This window comes from Miscanthus floridulus, chromosome 7 (genome assembly GCF_019320115.1).
Source record: "Miscanthus floridulus cultivar M001 chromosome 7, ASM1932011v1, whole genome shotgun sequence".
NCBI lineage: Eukaryota > Viridiplantae > Streptophyta > Magnoliopsida > Poales > Poaceae > Miscanthus > Miscanthus floridulus.
The window spans coordinates 31,931,315-31,950,417 of record NC_089586.1 but is presented as its reverse complement, the minus strand read 5'-3'; the positions used below and the strand labels follow the sequence as shown (position 1 = coordinate 31,950,417).

Below are 19,103 nucleotides of genomic sequence, written 5' to 3'. Positions count from 1 at the left end.
ATATTTTCCATCCTTACATATCACAAACAAAAACATAATAAATATTGATTTGAGCAATATGTCTGTTAGAAGCTGCAGTCAATTTTTTAGGCCTTTTAAAGCTTCAAATTACTACTTTAAAATAGCTGAATTTTGGAAAGGTTCGAAACAGAATGGTTCAGTTAGCACTCAAGAGTCAATGCCTGGGCAAGTTGGAACATGCAGAGCTAGCAAACCACTCTCCAGTCTTGGCTCCACCACCAGCCCCATGCAGCTCTTTCACAGGCAGAGCAAGCAAACTACTCCACGCACGAAAAAGCACGGCAAATCTGGCTTCGGTGGCTTGCCGCTATAAATTCATAAAATCCAGCGCGCTCCAACGCCGCAGGATTTAGCCATTCACCACGTTCGTTTCGCTTTTCGGCTAATTTGTTGTGAGAGAAAAATACTATGAAAAAACAAGTTGAAAAAGACGAATTACAAGAGAAACGAACAGAGTTTCCACTCCAGAAAAAACAAGCTAAAAAAGAAAAAAGACGGATTATAAGGAGCCAGCACACCACACCTGACCGAGTGACCGCTCAGAGTCAGAGAAAACACTTCTGGATTCCACTCCAGAAATTAATGCAAGCATGCCGCGCCACCTCGCGCTCCACGCGATCGCCGCCGCGCTGCCGGCGGCGTCAGGGCCAGGCAGCCACCTCGGCCCTGCGGTGTCCGCCGCGGCAGCTTTCCTGGCCGTGTGCGCGCTGGCGCTGGCGCTGTGCGCGTCGCACTCGGCGCCGGGGCCTGGCGGGCGGCTGCGGCGCGCCCTGGCCAGCGTGAGCCGGCGGCGGACGGAGCCAGCCATCGCGGCCGTGCACCAGGTGCAGCCCGGCGGCCTGGAGGCGTCGCCGTGCGTCTGGCAGAAGGGCATCCTCATGGGCGGCAAGTGCCAGCTCCCCGACTTCTCCGGCGTCATCAACTACGACCCCGCCGGCAACCTCGTCGCGCCCGCCCGCCCGCCCTGGCCGCCCCGTGCCCGCCGCCATTGGGCTTGGCTGGTGAAAGACTGAAGAGGATTGATCGATCAAGCAGTATATTATAGGAGTCCAAAAAATTCGTGTGTCCATTTCTGTTTGGAGTTCGAATTTCACTGTTCCTGATATTTTGCACTACATTTTGGTGGCTAATAACTGAAGTTGCCACCTGAATCTTGTTCTTCAGTTTGACACATCTGGTGTGCCAACATGTACGTGTTGCACTGCTCCGTAATAAAGAAAAAGTTTGGTAAACCGACATTGTTCACCCATCAAACTTCTTAACTGGGATTATCAATATATAAAATGTTACGTAGGTTGATAACACATGATTGACGTTGCTAGATTAATCACATATGGAAAATCCTTTCATAGCATACAATACAACTTGATCTATAGTACTAACTCTGTTCCAAATTATAATTCGTTTGATTTTTTTTTGGCTCCAAGTTTGACCACTTGTCTTATTAAAAAATTTATGCAAAATATCACATCTTTTGTTGTGGCTTGCTTTATTAACAAAAGTTCTTCAAGAATAACTTAAATTTTTTACTATGTTTGCACAAATTTTTTGAATAAGACGAGTGATCAAACTTGGGGTTAAAAAAGTCAAACGAATTATAATTTGGAATTGAGGGAGTATATATTTATACAAGTTGCATGTTAAATGTCGTATTCGAGATCATGCCAATGTCCTAAAAATGACTTATATTTAGGATAAGAGACAATGCGAAGAGAATGTTCTCTTAATTTGCGACAAATGCCAAAAGTTATTTGACAATGTGATGCGATGTGGTTCTTGCGGCTGCGGTGGCACGCCTGCAGGTGGAAGAATCGGGTGTTCGCGTCTCCCTCGGCGAGGAACAGCAGACGTGAGCGCTGACGGGCGATTGCCAGGCAAGGACGTCAAGAATCCAAGACATTTGCGTTTTAGCTCTTTGCGAAGCGCCACTTCCTCAGGTGACAGCGACCTGGTTTCCTGCGTGTTAAATGTCGTCTTGGAGATCAGGTCAATGTCCTACATTTGTACTGTGGTTTGCAGGACAGAAAAAAAATCACTCCAGCCTAATCTTAAGTAGGAGTTGGTCTACGAGTCCACGGGAAGACCGAAGGCGAGTGTCCTGTCCGTGACGGCCACGACAAACTCCAATCGCAAATAAAAGCTGGCATATTCCATACGCTCGGTGCTAATACTGCTAGTGCTAGCTTTTTAAACCGCCAAGCTCAAAACCAGTATCCTCCGCAGAGGAGAGTGCAGCATCAGAGCATCTCTTCTCGGCTTCTCCAAGGGCAAACAAGAACAAGAGAGCCATGGGCGCGAGCCATCTTGAGCAAACCAATGCTCTCTTCAGGAAAAATCTTGTAATCCAGGTGACCCCCGCCTTGATCTCCCTCTTGTTTTGGATTTTTTCCAATCAAGGTTGCATCTTTCAAGTTCTTGCGTCGAATGGATGAAATTGATCCTTTGGTGATTCCATCACTGACTGACAGAATTTGGTGCAGTTGCAGCATGAATAATATACCAAGATTCAATTTTGCTCTCACTAGTCACTAGTATAGATGCAAATTCCCTGCACTGACGCTACTTTGAATTTCGACTCGTTTTTGAATCTGCGGCTCCATGAACAATACACCAAGATCACTCATCATGACACTGAATTTCAACTCGTTTATTTCACTCCCGATCCGCAGAGGCGCGCCTGCAAGACGAACTGCTGTCTGATCTCGTTCCCGCTGCTCCTCTGCTCCGTCATCGGCGGCCTACAGATCGCCATCAACCACGCATCGTCGTCGCAGGGAGAGGGAGGTGCTATTCCTGCTACCCATCTCGACTGCAGCTGCAGCAACGTCAGCGTAGACGAGAACGCGATGGGAGGCATAGAATGCCCTTACCAGTACGAGTACGAGTGCCCGTTGCCTCGCGCGCCCAAACAGCCCCCTTTCCTCAAGATCCCAAATCCCAAGTACAGCGCGGTTCAAGATGGCCTCTTCCCGTACACTGATCTCCCAGATGCGTCGTGCAGAGTCAATGGGTCTTGCGCGGCAACATTCCTTGTCACTGGCGACAACCACTCTTTTGTAGAAAGTAGGTTTTTTTTGCTGTTCAATTGTCCATTCTGACAGAGTGCAGTGCAGTGCGAGCTTTCTGTGAGTGGTTTCTGAAATAGCCTTTTTCTCCTTGCAGGTGTGATAGATAACATTTTCACTGCTCATAGTTCTTCAGTGAACTTGTCGGCAGATGTTTCTGCGTTGTCTGATTTTGTTCTGGTAGGCTGCTTCATTCTTTGAGTTCTCTGTGTATGATCCTTATTGGCAGGGCAATTTTGTGATGTTTGAATATCTGCAGGCAGATTATGGAGAATCTTTTCTTCAGAACAAGTGCTTCCCTAACTTGACACTTTCTTATCCAGTTCAACATGGCAATCGTACCGTGAGTCAAGGTAACTATTATCCCCATGTAAGATCAAATGCTGCATTGCTCACTGACGATAAAAATTTCGGTTCAACTAAATAAAAGGTCGCAGTGCCAATGGCTTCAGCTGTTGCTGACACTGGTAAAGATATTTGGGATTAGTACGGTCTTTTAGCACATGGCAAAATGATAAATAAATCCACAAGCAATTCTCCTGTCTTACTATTTAGCAATGTTACTACATTTTGCCTATTACTCATGCTTACCGGAACTCTTGGAGTAGATGTACAATGCACAGAAGGATTAGTGCTCTGGCGTGACAGTTCAAGGCTAATTAATGATGAATTATATAGAGGTTATTACCAAGGGAATAATAACCATAAGACCGACGCAATTGCTGCAGGTCATATTTTTGAATCTTTGTGCTTTCAATCAGCTATTCTAACTGCTGCTCATTGGCATCTAATATGTGGTTCATCTACGTGATGCAGCATATGATTTCTTAAGTTCTGATCAGGGCGAATTCAACCTGATCATCTCATACAACTCCACAAACTATGGTTTTTATGATGAATCAGAACAATCTGTCCCTGTGCTTAATAATCAAGAACGTCCAGTGCAAAAAGCTAATTCGGATCAAGTCCCACGATTAGCTAATATGGTATCGCTTTTCCTAGTTGAGATAAATAATAGTATATCTCTTTGGAAAACTTTTCTTTAGTTTCTTTCATTGGAACCCCTTTGTTCTCTAAACATTTTGTTCATTCTCATATGCTTCTTGATTGACTTCGTTCATGCACTACTACTCTCTTTGTTGTCAAACTATTTGTGGCACCCTTTCATCATTGTTTTACACTTCAGTTTCAATTTTTCAGGCCTCAAATGCATACCTTCATTTAAAGGGTAATGGTCTCAAGGTGTCATTTCAATTTGTTAAAGACATGCCTAGAGCAGCTATACCAGCTGTACACAATGACCGGTTTGATCTGGCTCCATATATAGGGCAGCTACCTTTTGTATGGACTATGGAGCTTCTTTTTCCGGTACGACAAGCCTTTGTAGATTCCTTTTGTATAGCCAATATGAATTGGATGATCTGATATGTTTTGGTGTCACTAGAAGAAGCATACAAATGTGGTTACATTATAAATATTTTCATATCTCGTGAACCGGTGAGTTGGTTCTGCAGGTAATTTTGACAAACCTTGTATATGAGAGACAAAATAGGCTAAAGATAATGATGAAGATGCATGGTCTTGGAGATTTACCGTATTGGACTATATCCTATTGCTATTTTCTACTATTGTCGCTGCTTTATGTGCTGTCCTTCATGCTATTTGGTTCTGCCCTTGGTAAGATACATTACTTTTAATACTAGGAATGTACTTTATAATAATCAAAATGAGGGAAGGGTGTCAGGCTTGCCACTAACACCCTTCCCCAGACTCCGCACAGAGCGGGAGCTCTCTGCACTGGGTACGCCCTTTAAACATAGGATGAACTTATAGTGGTTCTGATCATGAGGGAATTGACGCAAGCACCGATATAATTGCAGTTAGATCTTGGCTTCTCTTTATACGAAATTATTTTACTTTTTATGCTAATTTTAATGAAAGGGAAAGGAGCCTCATGGTACTATTATAAATTGGAAGCAAACCTAATGATACTTCAATTTCTATGTTCAGGATTAACATTCTTCCGCCAGAACAACTATGGCGTGCAGTTTGTATTCTTTTTTGCTTACATGAACTTGCAAATTTCATTTGCATTTCTTATGACAACATACTTCTCTAGTGTGAGGACAGCTACTGGTATGCTTCTGTTAATGTGTGCATTATATCCATTTTATCAGATAGTATGAAGTATCTGTAGTTCTTTACTGAACTGATTATCTGGCATCTCTTCATGCAGTGACAGGATATTTGTACATATTTGTGTCTGGCCTTTTGTCACAATTTATATTCAGATCCTATGTTGAAGATGCTAACATCTCAAGTATGTACAAAGTTCACTAGCTATATCTTTAATGAAGTCGATAAGCACGATGTTAGTCATCTTCTTTTTTATGTAAGTTTTTTTCGTTAATTCTAATAAGTTGCTTGGAAATTTTGTGTTTTCTCATTTCAAGGAAGCTGGATCACACTTATGGAACTTTTACCTGCATTTTCCTTATACCGCATTGTCTATGAATTCTCACGATTTGAACTGCTTGGAAATTATATGGCCTTCTCGGGGATTCAGTGGACTGATATGACTAATCCAGAAAATGGATTGGCAGGTGTGCTTACCATTATGGTACTAGAATGGTTCGTATTCCTTTTACTTACATTCTATTTGGACCGTTTTCATTCCTTCAAAGACGGAATGAAAAAAGCAGCAGTATTTGTTCGCTCCCGCATAAATGGGAACCATGTTGAAACTGCTCAGCAGCAGAACATACAACTTCAGGAATTCAGAGCTTCCGTTGAATTGGAGAGAACAGATGTCATCAAAGAGGTGTGCTCTGCTCTATTCTTTGGTACACTCCCATCCTTTTTTCTTGTTTTTTTAGAAAGAGCTTCAGGAGTCTGTTTAGATAATTAGAGAGGAGTTTAAACTACACAATGTACTACCTAAAAAGTTACACTAAACATTATTTTCAGGTTAGTTATTATTAAAGTAACCTTATGAAGCATTGGATTTTAGCAAGTCCCATATTTTTTTGAACATACCTGGTATTTTAATGAGTTCTAGTGTTTTCTGCTTCATACAATGGTTATTGTATATATTTTATACTAAAATTACAGCTTTAGTTCATTGCAATTTATGAATGCATAATCTGCAATTTTCGGTTCAAAAAAAAAAACCTTTACACAAAACCACAAGCTCGACAAAATTTGGTCTTTGTTGGCATAAAGATAATTAACAATTTACAAGTGTTTCTATAGTCAGACAAGGACAAAATTTTGATATATTACCATACAAAGACAAATAACAAATCACAAAAATAACAATTTAGTTACTTGTACTAGTTGATTGTACAAGAATATTGCCTAAAATCATTTTAAAATTTAGGCACCTGAAATATAGAAGTGAAAAATATATTAAAATACCAGAGCTTGAAATATAGAATCAGATTAATCTATATTCTTAGTCACTTGTGAAGTAGTGCACATCAATTTATCATTTTCATCTTTCTTTTCAGAGAGAGATAGTTGAACAGATATCAGAAGAATCTCGCAGAAGCTATTCAGTCATATGCGACAATCTTGAGAAAGTGTACCGTGGAAAAGATGGAAATGCAGATAAAATTGCAGTTAGAGGGATATCCATTTCTATGTCACGTGGACAGTGTTTTGGTGTTCTTGGTCCAAATGGTGCGGGAAAGACCACTCTTATTAACATGGTAAGTTCAAATATAGATTTGGATACAATAGGTTATGGTATGTAAGTACAGGTCAATCTCTCTATTGAGAGAAGGTGGTTAATGACTCAATTATGCGTTCTTTCAAATCTAAGAAAAAAAAAGTTTGGGTGTTCGTGTAGTATAAAACTGAACTCCAGAGTTTGCCTCCTATATATTTTAGCTTTTGCAAATATCCATCAGCTATACTGATTATCATGTTTTGAGTAATCTTAACCTGTCAACAGCTGACTGGATTTTGTAAACCTACCTCTGGCACTGCATACATTGAAGGGATGGACATACGCTTCGACATGGACAGAATATATACAGGAATTGGTGTTTGTCCACAGGATGAGTAAACTACTCTATCTCACTCAGATGTTTCGTCTGAACCAGTTTTTCAGGTTAGCTTATTTAGTTGCGAACTTGTGATGACTTTCCTCTTTCCTGGTTGACTTGATGCAGCCTGCTATGGGAGAACCTGACTGGTCGCGAGCATTTGTTGTTCTATGGCAGGCTTAAGAAATTAAAGGGTGCAGCATTAGCTGAGGTATTGTTTGACCTGACTGCTCTAATATTGTGATGGGTTATTTTGATGTTTTTCTTTCTGTCATTATTGATCACTTGAAGTACTATCAAGGGTAGATGAATGGAATTAAAATACTAGTCACTGTAGTCTGTAGGGTTCTTTCCAGGCAAGAATCATCTCTTGTTTGTGGGCTCTGTTGGCCCTGGGATTACCGGAACGGGTAAGCCGATCGTTCACCGACGTTGCCAATCAGACACTATGGCTAGAGGTAGAAGAAAGGAGTGAGAATAGAGCACACACACAGCACAAGCACCAACGTTGGCCGGAGCTCTGCAGAGGAGATGGTAAAATTGAACTCGCTCTCTTTACTGAGTTGCAGTGGGAAGATATATATACAACTCTACCCATCTAATCCTAGTACACAGATATATCAGGCTGCCATGCTGCTACAGTGCCTAGATATGACAGCAGGGCTGACTTTGGCGCCTGTCCCTGCTATGGCTACAGTGTAGCCGGGGAGCCTTTTAGCGTCTACCCCTGCAACGGCTACAGTACAGCAGCAGGGGGCCTTTCGACGCCTGTCCCTGCCACGCGTTCATACAGGGTAGCAGCATGTTACTTAACAATTCTTCCCATAATCCTACTGCTAACCCTAGAACCCCCTCCATGCCGATCATCTTCTTCAGCTCCGTGAACTGAAGACGGCCGAGTGGCTTGGTGAGGACGTCTACGAGTTGCCGACTAGTTTCGACGAACTCGATGACGATCTGCCCTCCATCGACACAGTCCCTAAGGAAGTGCAACTTGACGTCGATGTGTTTGCTCTAGTCGTGGAGAACTGGATTCTTCACGAGCGCGATGATGGGCTGGTTGCCTACCATCAGTGCTGGTGGGTGAGCCTCCACACCGGTCAGCTCGCCCAGCAGCCGGCACAGCCACACAGCTCAGCACGACGCTGTGGCCGCCGCCACGTACTCTGCCTCACACGTGGACAACGCCACCACCTTCTGTTTCAGCAACAACCATGAGATTGGAGCCGACCCGAGAAAAACGAGCACGCTAGAGGTGCTCCGCCGTCCGTTGATGTCTGCCACCATGTCTGCGCTGAATACAGTGAGCTGCAGCCCACTTCCACCGGTCTTGGGGAAAACAATCCCCTGATCTACCGCCCCCTTGACGTAGCGCAGCAGCCGCTTCACCGTAGCCCAGTGATCCTCTTGGGGATCCTCCATGAAGTGGCTAACGTAGCCCACGGCGAATGCAATGTCCAGCCTCATGTGGACTAGGTAGCACAGATCGCCGACGATGCTCCGGTAGAGTGTTGCATCTACCTTCGCCGTGGTACTGGCCTTCGTCAACTTTAGCCGCTCCTCCATGGGAGTCACGCATAGCTTGCACTCAGCCATGCCGTTCCTCTCCAACAACTTTGAGGCATACGCGCTCTAACCGAGCATGAGTGTCTCCTTCCCCTACCTCACCTTGATGCCAAGGTAGTAGGAGAGCGCGCTGAGATCGCTCATTCGAAAACGAGCCACCATCTCACGCTTGAAGCTGTTGATGTCCTCCGTATGCGCGCCAGTGACAATCAAGTCGTCCACATACACGCCGACGATGAGCTCCTCCTTCCCCCATCGCCGCGTGTAGAGCGCATGCTCGGTTGCGCACCATGTGAACCCAAGCTCGCCCAGCGTGTCATCTAGCTTGGCGTTCCACGCTCGCGGGGCCTGCCGCAGCCCGTAGAGCGCCTTGCATAGTCAGAGCACCCTGTGCTCTGCCACATTGATGGCAAAACCTAGAGGTTGTATGATGAAGACTATCTCTGCCAGCTCGCCGTTGAGGAAGGTGGATTTTACGTCCAAGTGATGGACGCGCCAATCCTTCGTTGTTGCCAAAGCCAGCAGCAGTCGGATAAACTCCATGCGCACTACCAGCACAAAGACTTCCTCGAAGTTGATGCCCTCATGCTGAACAAAGCCTCGGGCGATGAGGCGCGCCTTGTGCTTGACAATGGCGCTGCGCTTGTCCCGCTTTACCTTGTACACCCACATCAGGCCGATCGGATGGCATCCTGGAGGTGGATCGACGAGCTCCCAAGTCTCGCTTTCCTCTATCGCCTTCATCTCCTCTAGCATCGCCCGTCACCAATTTACATCACGCTCGGCCAGCGCGAATGTGGGTGGTTCCTCTACACTGACGAGAAATAGCTCTAGGTCATTGAGCAGTCGATCCGCCAGGCCTAAGGGCCCAGTGCCACCGATGATGTCGTCCAGTCTGCAAAACCGCACCTCCTAACCATCGTGGAAGGCATCCACGAACTCAGTGATGTCGCTTGGAGGTGAGGCGAACTCGATCGACGTCGATGGAGTCCCCTATTCCATCGAAGTGGTCAGCACAGCATCTAGAGTGCTCGGCACCCCGGCTACAGTGCTTGGCACTACTCCTGGACCGCTTGTCACCACTCCTAGAGTGGTCGGTACCACTGCAGGAGTGCTCGACACCAGTCTTGGAGTGGTCGGTACCACTGTAAGACCTCTTAGCTCTGCCATGGGAGCGTTCGACACCCGTCCTAAAGTGGTCGGCACCACCGCAGGACCACTCGCCACCACTCTTGGAGTGCTCGGCACCCCTCTCGAAGTGCTCGGCACCCCTCTCGGAGTGCTTGGCACCGTCCCAGGAGTGCTCGGCTCTGTTGCTGGAGTGGTCGGCACCTCCTCTCTAGCATCTCCACCACCATGGATGACCAAGTGCTCGACGATGAAGGTGCTGGAGAAGCCACCAGCTTCCCCTGTGCCCGGACTGTTCCAGTCCTAGGCCGCCTTCTCGTCGAACACGACGTCGCGCGAGACAACCACCTTGCCTCCGTGTGGGTCATATAGCCAGTACGCCTTGGTACCTTTGAAAGGTCCTAATGGCTAGAGGGGGGTTGAATAGGCTATTAAAAAATTCTACAACAACACTTAACAAACCGGTTAGACAATTATGAGGCGAAGCGAGTGTTGCGCTAACCTACTAAAAATGCAAGCCACCTACCATAATTATAGATTATATAGTTTTTATCCACACAATAGCTATGACACTACACTAATTTAGTGTGCTCTCAAAGACTAACTAAAGAGCTACACTAACCAAACTAACAAGCTCTTATAACTAGCTACGCTAAAGAGCTTGGTAACTAGTTTGTGATAATATAAAGAGAGTGAGCAAGATGGTATACCGCTAAGTCGAGGAGTGAACCAATCAATCACAAGAATAAATACCAATGAAGACCAATCAGCTCGGAATCAAATGATGACACAATGATTTTTTTACCGAGGTTCACTTGCTTGCCGGCAAGCTAGTCCTCGTTGTGGCGATTCACTCACTTGAAGGTTCACGCGCTAATTGGCATCACACACCAAACCCTCAATAGGGTGCCACACAACCAACACAAAATGAGGATCACACAAGACACGAGTAATTTACTAAAGTACCTTTTGGCTCTCCGCCGGAGAAAGGTCAAGAACCCCTCACAATCACCACGATTGGAGCCGAAGACAATCACCACCCTCTGCTCGACGATTCTCGCTGCTCCAAGCTGTCTAGGTGGCGGTAACCACCAAGAGTAATAAGCGAATCCCACAGTGAAACATGAACACCAAGTGCCTCTAGATGCAATCACTCAAGCAATGCACTTTGTGGGGGTATTAACCCCTATACCCTTACGACTAGGCTTGGGCCAGCCCGGACCAGGGGGTCTGGCCCACTAGAAGACGACGCGTGGCCTGACCAATCTATTTAGAGTCCCACGCATGGAATCAAGATAGATTTGGAGATCGAGCAAGATCCTGGTCGGTTAGAGTAGGAATCCTTATCTGGCCACCTATGGCAATTGTAACTGGTTAGGATTAGTTTCCAGATCTGTAACCCTACCCCTCGGATTATATAAGGTGGGCAGGGGACCCCTCTAAAAAATATCTCTTATTGACATACAGCAATACAATCAGACGCATGACGTAGGTATTACGCCTTCACGGCGGCCAAACCTAGATAAAACCTCGTGTCTGTCTTGTGTCACCATCTTGTTTGTAGCTTGCGCATCTATCTGCCGACAATCTACTATCTTGGGCATACCCCTAGGTAGTCTGCCGATCATATTTCATCAATAGTGGCATGCCAGGTAGGGGGTGTGCGTACTGCTCTCTAGGCAAACAAGATGGTCATCATCCTCGGTTCCATGGCTACGCCTAACGGCCTCACGTTCACCATTGACCAGATCACCTAGACCACTGGCTCCGATGACTTCATCGCCATGACCACGGAGGAGGCGCGGATTCAATCAACGTCGACCACTGCTTCACCTGCATCGGCTACAGCTCTGACCATGGTGGATCTAGCTCCAGCCATGCCAACATCGTCTTTAGCCATGCCGACAACCCGTCGTCCGCTTCCTCGCTACAAAGGGAGACAGATCGACAACATCGATCTGCTCGACTCCATCGATCGGGTCGGCACCACACTTGCTGAAACCCTAGCTCTGGTAAGTTCGATTCAAAGTCAACCTAATGAGCAGGTAACCACTACCCACAATAGATCCACCCGACCAGCTCGAACCAGTCGTCTTGCATGACTTGGTACGGATCTTGTGGTCACATCTACTCCTAAAAGGCGCTCCATTCGTCTCTGGCTAGCCCCCGTGACGGGTCTCTGGCTCTCCGAGTACGAAGCCTCGATGGAGAACTACCAGGCCTAGCCCTACGGCCTGCGCAACTTCATCAACATGGTCTAGATTGAGGATTATCAAGAAGGATAGGTCCACACAGTTCAAGAGGGTGGCTTGAGCTCCTCGTCTGGCATCGCATCTAATGCCTCCGTCCACACCGAGCTCTAGCATCATGACGATGAAGGCATTGAATATGATCTGGATATCCCAGACCATGCCCCGGGGTTCCCATGATTCCCATCCTTCCCACCAAGGCGAGGAGACTTGATCAATGTTGTCAGTAATGACGAACCACCGACAATTGGTGAAACAGAACAAGAAAGGCTAGCATGCGAAGCACGCAATATTGACCAGTTTAATCGCTGACAAATCAAAGTCGAGGCAGAAGAGGAGGCCCGACGCATAAGGGTCCAGCCATGCGACCTTAACAATGCCTTTGACAGGGTGGGGGACAAGTAGGTCTTTAGGACTCCAAGCGCCAACGTAGCGGTTGCTATGGCGACAATGCAACGAGTACCCAGTACCCCGAAAACCCAGGCAGTTCATGATGATATACAAGCTTACCTAACGGCTACTATGGCCCAGACCGCAGAGATTATAAATCAAGCCCGAGCTCCATCCATCTCAGTTGAATCAAGCCACAACCGCCAGTACTCAAGTCGCTCACAGCCACCCAACCAACGTGGCTCGCGCAACAATGACCCTTCAAACAACCGTCAAGGCAGAAACAGTGGCCGTGATGGTGGTCGGGATGACAACCGCCATGACTATCGGGACGACAACGGCCAAGACAACCGTGACAATCGCCGTGATAACCACGGTCGTAGGGTTAACTAGGGTGGCAACCGGGATCGCTGTGATAGCAATAACAATCTCCGCCATTACCTCGAAGAACGTGATCTGCGCGATCGCATTAACCAAAGAGCCAACGATCGTGTATCCCATGAAAGTTATCGCCGTATGGAATATGATACTACCCATGGCTCTCTAGGTTTGAAGCAGTTTACTCCACACCTTCGCCAAGTCATATGGCCCAAGAACTTCAAGCTCAAAAAACTTTAGAAGTACGACGGCAAGGAGAACCCCGAATTATGGGTCATGCTCTACGAGTCTGCGTGTAGATCAGCCATGGCTGATGAGCACGTCATGTCTAATTACTTCCCAGTCGCCGTTAGCCATGTAGGCCACTAATGGCTAGTCAGCTTGCCAACAAACTACTTTGATTCTTGGCAAGAGCTCAAGCAAGCATTCATCGACAACTTCATTGCTACTTGTGAGCAACCCGGCAACAAATATGATCCGCAACAGATTCGAGATTGCAAAGATGAGCCACTGCGCGAGTACGTCCGATGCTTCTCGGAGATGCGCATCAAGGTCCCGTCAATCTTCGACAATGAGGCAATCGAAGCTTTCATCACTGGTCTCCGCTTCCATGATGCCCTAAGGGACAAGCTACTCCGCAAGAGACCTAAATCAGTCACAACACTCCTGGCCACTGCTAAAAAATATGCGGATGCCGATGATGCTAATAAGATAATCATCGAAGAAGCAGCAAGGGTTCTGCGCTCCGACCACCCCCCACACCACGACGATTACCACGGCAACCATGGTCGGAACGACAATTTTGATCGCCGTAACCAGCACAACGATTCCCGCGACCACCGCGACTAGCGTAATTAGCGGCGTAATCACCGTGACGATTACAGGGGCAAGCATGCTCGGGAAGACGACGGCGAGGTCAACACCGTTAAAAAAGGTGGTAGACGTCGCAACTACAAAGAAGACTATGCCAAAGCATTGAAAGGACCCTGCCAGCTCCATCCCAAGTCAAACCATACCATGGAGAATTGCCGTATTCTCAAATCTATCTACACGCGCCAATAGGCTCCAGATACATCCAACATGCCTAATGATGCAAGGGAGCAGCGTAACGAGAACAACGACGATGAAGATGCAGATCCCTGTCACAAGTATGTCAAGCCAACCGATCGCGTCCACACCATCATTGGAGGCAAAGTGTCCATCGAGACCAAACGAGAACACAAGCTGCTCGCCCGCGCTTGCTTGAACGTGGCCAACACCGACAACCTCATCGCTGATCCGTGGCTCCCTCCTTGGTCTCACCGCAAGATCTCCTTCAGCAGAAAGGACCAATGGGCTACAATACCTGAGCCAGGACATTTTCCTCTGGTCCTCGATCCTTGTATCAACAAGGTTTAGTTTGATAGAGTGCTGATTGACGGCGGCAGTTCCATCAATATACTGTTCAAGAATAGTTTGCCAGCCCTAAAGATAACCTAGGCGGATCTCAAGCCATACGAGGCATAGTTCTAGGGTGTTCTCCCCGGACAGAGCTCTACACCTCTCGGGCAGATCACGCTACCTGTGCAATTTGGTACCCCGGACCACTTCCGCACCGACTATGTCAACTTCGTGGTCGCTGACTTCGACGGCACCTACCATGCTATCCTTGGTCGACCATCGCTCACCAAATTCATGGCCATACCTCACTACAGGTATTTGGTGCTCAAGATGCCTACCGAGAAAGGGGTTCTAACTCTCAGGGGCAACGTATACGCAGCTTATACCTGCGAGGACAATAGCTTCAAAATAGCAGAGGCTCATGACCTCTCTATTCACATGGCTGAGATCACGCTCGATGCCAAGAAGACCTCAGCCGACCACCTAGAGATTCCAGAGCTCAAGGCTCCACGCAAGAACATCAAGTCCAAAGAGCACAAAGCGATCCAGCTGGTTGATGGTGATCCTAGCAAAACAACCCTTATCAGGGCCAACCTGGATCCTAAATAGGAAGACGCGCTCGTCAGGTTCTTGAGGAGCAACGTGAGTGTGTTCGCATGGAAACCCGCTGACATGCCCGGTGTACCTTAGAACTTGATCGAGCACTCCTTAAATGTCGATGGCAAGGCCAAACCTATCAAGCAGAAGCTATGACGGTTCACTCACGACAAAAAGGAGGCTATTAGGGTAGAAGTTACACGGTTTTTGGTAGCCAGATTTATCAAAGAAGTGTATCATCCAGAGTGGTTAGCCAACTCGTTCTTGTACGCAAAAAGAATAATGAATGGAGAATGTGCGTTGATTACACTGATCTCAATAAACACTGCCCTAAAGACCCCTTTGGCTTACCTCGCATAGACAAGGTCATAGATTCAACTGCCGGTTGTGAGTTGCTTTCCTTTCTCGATTGCTACTCTGGTTATCACTAGATCGCTCTTAAAAAGGATGACCAGATCAAGACATCCTTCATCACGCCCTTCGGCGCTTACTAATACATGACCATGTCCTTCGGGCTCAAGAACGCCAGGGCTACCTACCAACGCGCCATACAGGCCTGCCTCAAAGACAAGATAAAAGACGACCTGGTCGAGGCTTATGTTGACGATGTAGTTGTTAAAACCAAGGAAGCATACACCCTTGTTGACAACCTCGAACGTACCTTTGCAGCTCTTAACACATTCTAATGGAAACTAAACCCAAAGAAGTGTATCTTTGGTGTTCCATCTGGTATATTGCTCGGCAACGTCGTCAGTCATGACGGCATAAGCCCTAACCTAGAGAAGGTAAAAGCTATTTTGGACATGAAGCCACCCAAAAAGGTGAAGGATGTTCAGAAGCTTATTGGATGCATGGCTGCCCTAAGTCGTTTCATATCAAGATTAGGCAAAAAAGGACTACCGTTTTTCAAGCTGCTCAAAGCATCCGAGAAGTTTGAGTGGTCGGAGGAAGCAGACGCTGCCTTTACATAGCTAAAACAATTCCTCACATCACCTCCGGTCCTCACTGCTCCCAGAGAAGATGAAACCCTCCTGCTTTACATTGCAGCAACCAATCAAGTGGTCTCCACTGCCATGGTGGTCGAGCACGACGAGCCTAGCCACGTCTACAAGGTACAGTAGCCAATCTATTTCATCAGTGAGGTGCTCAATGAATCCAAGACCAGGTACCCATAGATTCAGAAACTAATCTGCGCCATACTGATTACATCCTAAAAGTTGAAACATTACTTTGATAGATATCGTGTGGTAGTCATGACTGAGTACCCATTGGGAGACATTATTCGCAACAAGGATGCTAATGGGTGCATCATCAAATGGGTAATGGAGCTATGCCCTTTCTCCTTGGAATTTGCAAGCCGTACTACAATCAAGTCTTAGGCACTTGTCGATTTCATCATCGAGTGGACAGACTTAAGTACGCCTGCCTCTCTAGGACCCATTGAGTATTGGAAGATGTACTTCAATGGCTCTCTAAACATCGATAGTGCAGGAGCAGGAGTCCTTTTCATATCACTATCCAAGGAGCAGCTCCGATATGTCCTCAGGATTTATTTCCCAGCGTCTAATAACGCTGCCGAGTACGAAGCATGCCTACATGGTCTACGCATTGTGGTCAAGCTCAGTGTCAAACATCTTTATGTCTATGGAGACTCTGCTCTGGTCATCAACCAACTCAACAAGGACTGGGATACGACCAGCGAAAAGATGGACGCATACTGCAAATCAATCAAAAAGCTAGAAGGAAAGTTCTATGGCATCGAGTACATACATGTGGTCTGGGACAAAAATCAAGCAGCAGATGCACTGTCAAAGTTAGGATCATCCTGAGCCAAAGTCCCACATGGCGTATTTGTTCAAGACCTGCTCACACCTTCCATCAAAGAAGAAGATCCCACGGTTGACAAGCCTCCAAACCAGCTATTGGTGGCTACGGTTCTGGCGTCAAACACCACCGAACCACCTCTGACCACTAAGGAGCCTGACTAGAGAGTACCTTTCATCAAGTACCTGACAGATGGTAGCGGTTACACTAATCGGATAGAAAACAAATGCCTGATGCGTCGCAGTAAGCAGTATCTGCTCGTCGATGGCAAATTGTGGCACAAGAATGCAAAGGAGGAAATCTTGATAAAGTGTATAACCTAGGAGGATGGTGAACATCTCCTGGACCAAATCCACTCTAGCTCTTGCGGCAACCACGTGGCCTCAAGAACACTAGTTGGCAAGGCTTTCCGAGCAGGGTTCTATTGGCCATCAGCTGTAGCTGATGCAGAGAAGCTAGTCCACCATTGTGAAGGTTGTCAGTTCTTTGCCAAGAGAATCCATGTGCCAGCACACGAGATTCAGACAATACCAGCCTCTTGGCCCTTCGCATGTTGGGGACTGGATATGATCAGGCCTTTCAAACCGGCCCCTGGGAAATTTACATGCATCTTTGTGCTGATCGACAAATTTTCCAAGTGGATAGAGTATATGCCCTTGGTCCAGGCATCTTCAGAAAAGGCTGTCACATTCACCGACTAGGTCATCCACCGCTTTGGCATACCCAACAACATCATCATTGATCTGGGTACTCAGTTCATCGGGAACGCTTTTTGGGACTTCTATAATGAAAGGAGCATAGTAGTAAAATACGTCTCGGTGGCGCACCCTAGAGCTAATGGACAGGTGAAGCGGGCAAATGGTATGATCTTGGACGCACTTAAGAAGAGGATGTATAGAGAAAATGACAAGGCTCTCAGAAGATGGCTCAAAGAGTTACCAGCCATGGTCTAGGGTCTCAGAACCTAGCCCAGTCACAATACCGACGTATCACCATACTTTATGGTTTATGGCGCTGAAGCAGTGCTCCCAGCAGATATAGCTTTCAGATCATCACGGGTAGAAAACTTCGACGAAGACAAGGCCAATGAAGTACGGGAGCTAGAAGTGAATAGTGTAGAAGAGAAGCGGCTCGATTTTTATGTACGTACAGCCAAATACCTTGCTGTTTTGCGCAGGTACTACAACAAGAACATCAAGGAGCGGTTCTTCATGGTTGGGGACCTGGTCCTAAAGTGGAAGATGAATCAGGCTAGCGTCCACAAACTCGTAACCCCATGGGAAGGGCCCTTCATGGTCAAGGAGGTTACACGACCAACGTCTTATAGGTTAGCTCACCTGGACGGTACAGACATACCCAATTCATGGCACATCGACAAGCTTAGGCATTTCTATGCTTAACTACTAAGATATGTACTCCTCTTGTATTTTTATTTTATTCAATAAAGCTATTATGATTTCTCCGACCACTCTAATGTGTCACTTTGAAGTCCATTATTAATCTAACTCAACTAGTTAAAACCAACCACCATCCCTTCTTGGGTTTTCAGAGCAGGCCCTGTCTCCGGTTCCTCCCAACACATGCATGAGATCTGCTCTCTACACTACGGGTGATCGGCAGGTGCTCTCTGGTTTGACTTGTGTGTGTCTACATGTGCATAGGCTATGCACCTCACACTCCAACCATAAGACAAACCAGGGCCATACAAGCCTTTTAGGATGACATGTCGATTAAACTGGTACAACTAAACAGAACACTAACATGTTCTCACTTAGTTACACCAACACGATATTCAAGCTTAAATACATTTTATACAAAACAAACAAGCTTATGCTGATATACAGTTACGTTATTACAAGCTTGCCTGAAAGGGTCCAAGTTTACAATAACACAACTACATCTTCTTCCACAGCTATAGCCTATACTATTGGCTGGTCGGGGCACACGGCACCTACTGCTCGCTGGACCTAACATCATGCAAGGGTCTCGAGGACTCTAGCATTGTTCAAGCTGAAGAAGATGGCCCCACCGATGCCTGGCTGGTCGAGACCGCAGGCTTTGCCAGCTGGCTTAAAAATGACAGCGCTTCCAGCTGACTTGTTGATGGTGTTCCCTATATAGGTGCTGTCATGCCTCCACACAGGTTAATGTCGCCAATTATTTTCACCGACAAGTCTAGCTGGGTCATTCGTAGCTCCTCAGCCTTGTCTAGATCTACCTCCTTCGGGTATCCAACCTCCAGGCGCTTGAGGTCAATTAGGGGGTAGAGAGCATGTACCGTGCTTAGCACATGTGCGCCTGTGTACTCACCCGCCTCCTTCATGAACTCCTAGAACCATCCCCATGCCTTTTGGCATCTCTTGATCAGTCCCAGCTACGGCATCCTTGGCACGTCCTCTGTTAGCACTGGATCGATGAGGTTAAGGATCGGCAAAATACCCGTTGCCACCTCCTGG

At 46.7% G+C, this 19,103-nt stretch overlaps 1 protein-coding gene and 1 pseudogene across 3 annotated transcripts in view; both read left to right on the top strand.

Moving 5' to 3' along the window:
• Positions 1-537: 537 nt before the first annotated feature.
• Positions 538-1,026, top strand: LOC136466821 (uncharacterized; annotated as a pseudogene).
• Positions 1,027-2,209: 1,183 nt separating this feature from the next.
• Positions 2,210-19,103, top strand: part of LOC136466808 (ABC transporter A family member 10-like) — a 39,696-nt gene continuing 22,802 nt past the window's right edge. The window contains exons 1-15 of one of the 3 annotated variants that reach the window (XM_066465326.1): positions 2,210-2,369; positions 2,691-3,084; positions 3,184-3,266; positions 3,346-3,439; positions 3,695-3,814; positions 3,903-4,072; positions 4,287-4,314; positions 4,414-4,454; positions 4,601-4,763; positions 5,097-5,222; positions 5,323-5,406; positions 5,540-5,907; positions 6,596-6,796; positions 7,042-7,151; positions 7,262-7,346. In XM_066465326.1, coding sequence (XP_066321423.1) covers positions 2,310-2,369; positions 2,691-3,084; positions 3,184-3,266; positions 3,346-3,439; positions 3,695-3,814; positions 3,903-4,072; positions 4,287-4,314; positions 4,414-4,454; positions 4,601-4,763; positions 5,097-5,222; positions 5,323-5,406; positions 5,540-5,907; positions 6,596-6,796; positions 7,042-7,151; positions 7,262-7,346 — 2,127 coding nt within the window. In that variant the 5' untranslated portion in view covers positions 2,210-2,309. Of the gene's footprint in view, positions 2,370-2,690; positions 3,085-3,183; positions 3,267-3,345; positions 3,440-3,694; positions 3,815-3,902; positions 4,073-4,286; positions 4,455-4,600; positions 4,764-5,096; positions 5,223-5,322; positions 5,407-5,539; positions 5,908-6,595; positions 6,797-7,041; positions 7,152-7,261; positions 7,347-19,103 lie in introns of all 3 variants that reach the window. The other 2 variants (XM_066465325.1, XM_066465327.1) reach the window with 2 other exon arrangements.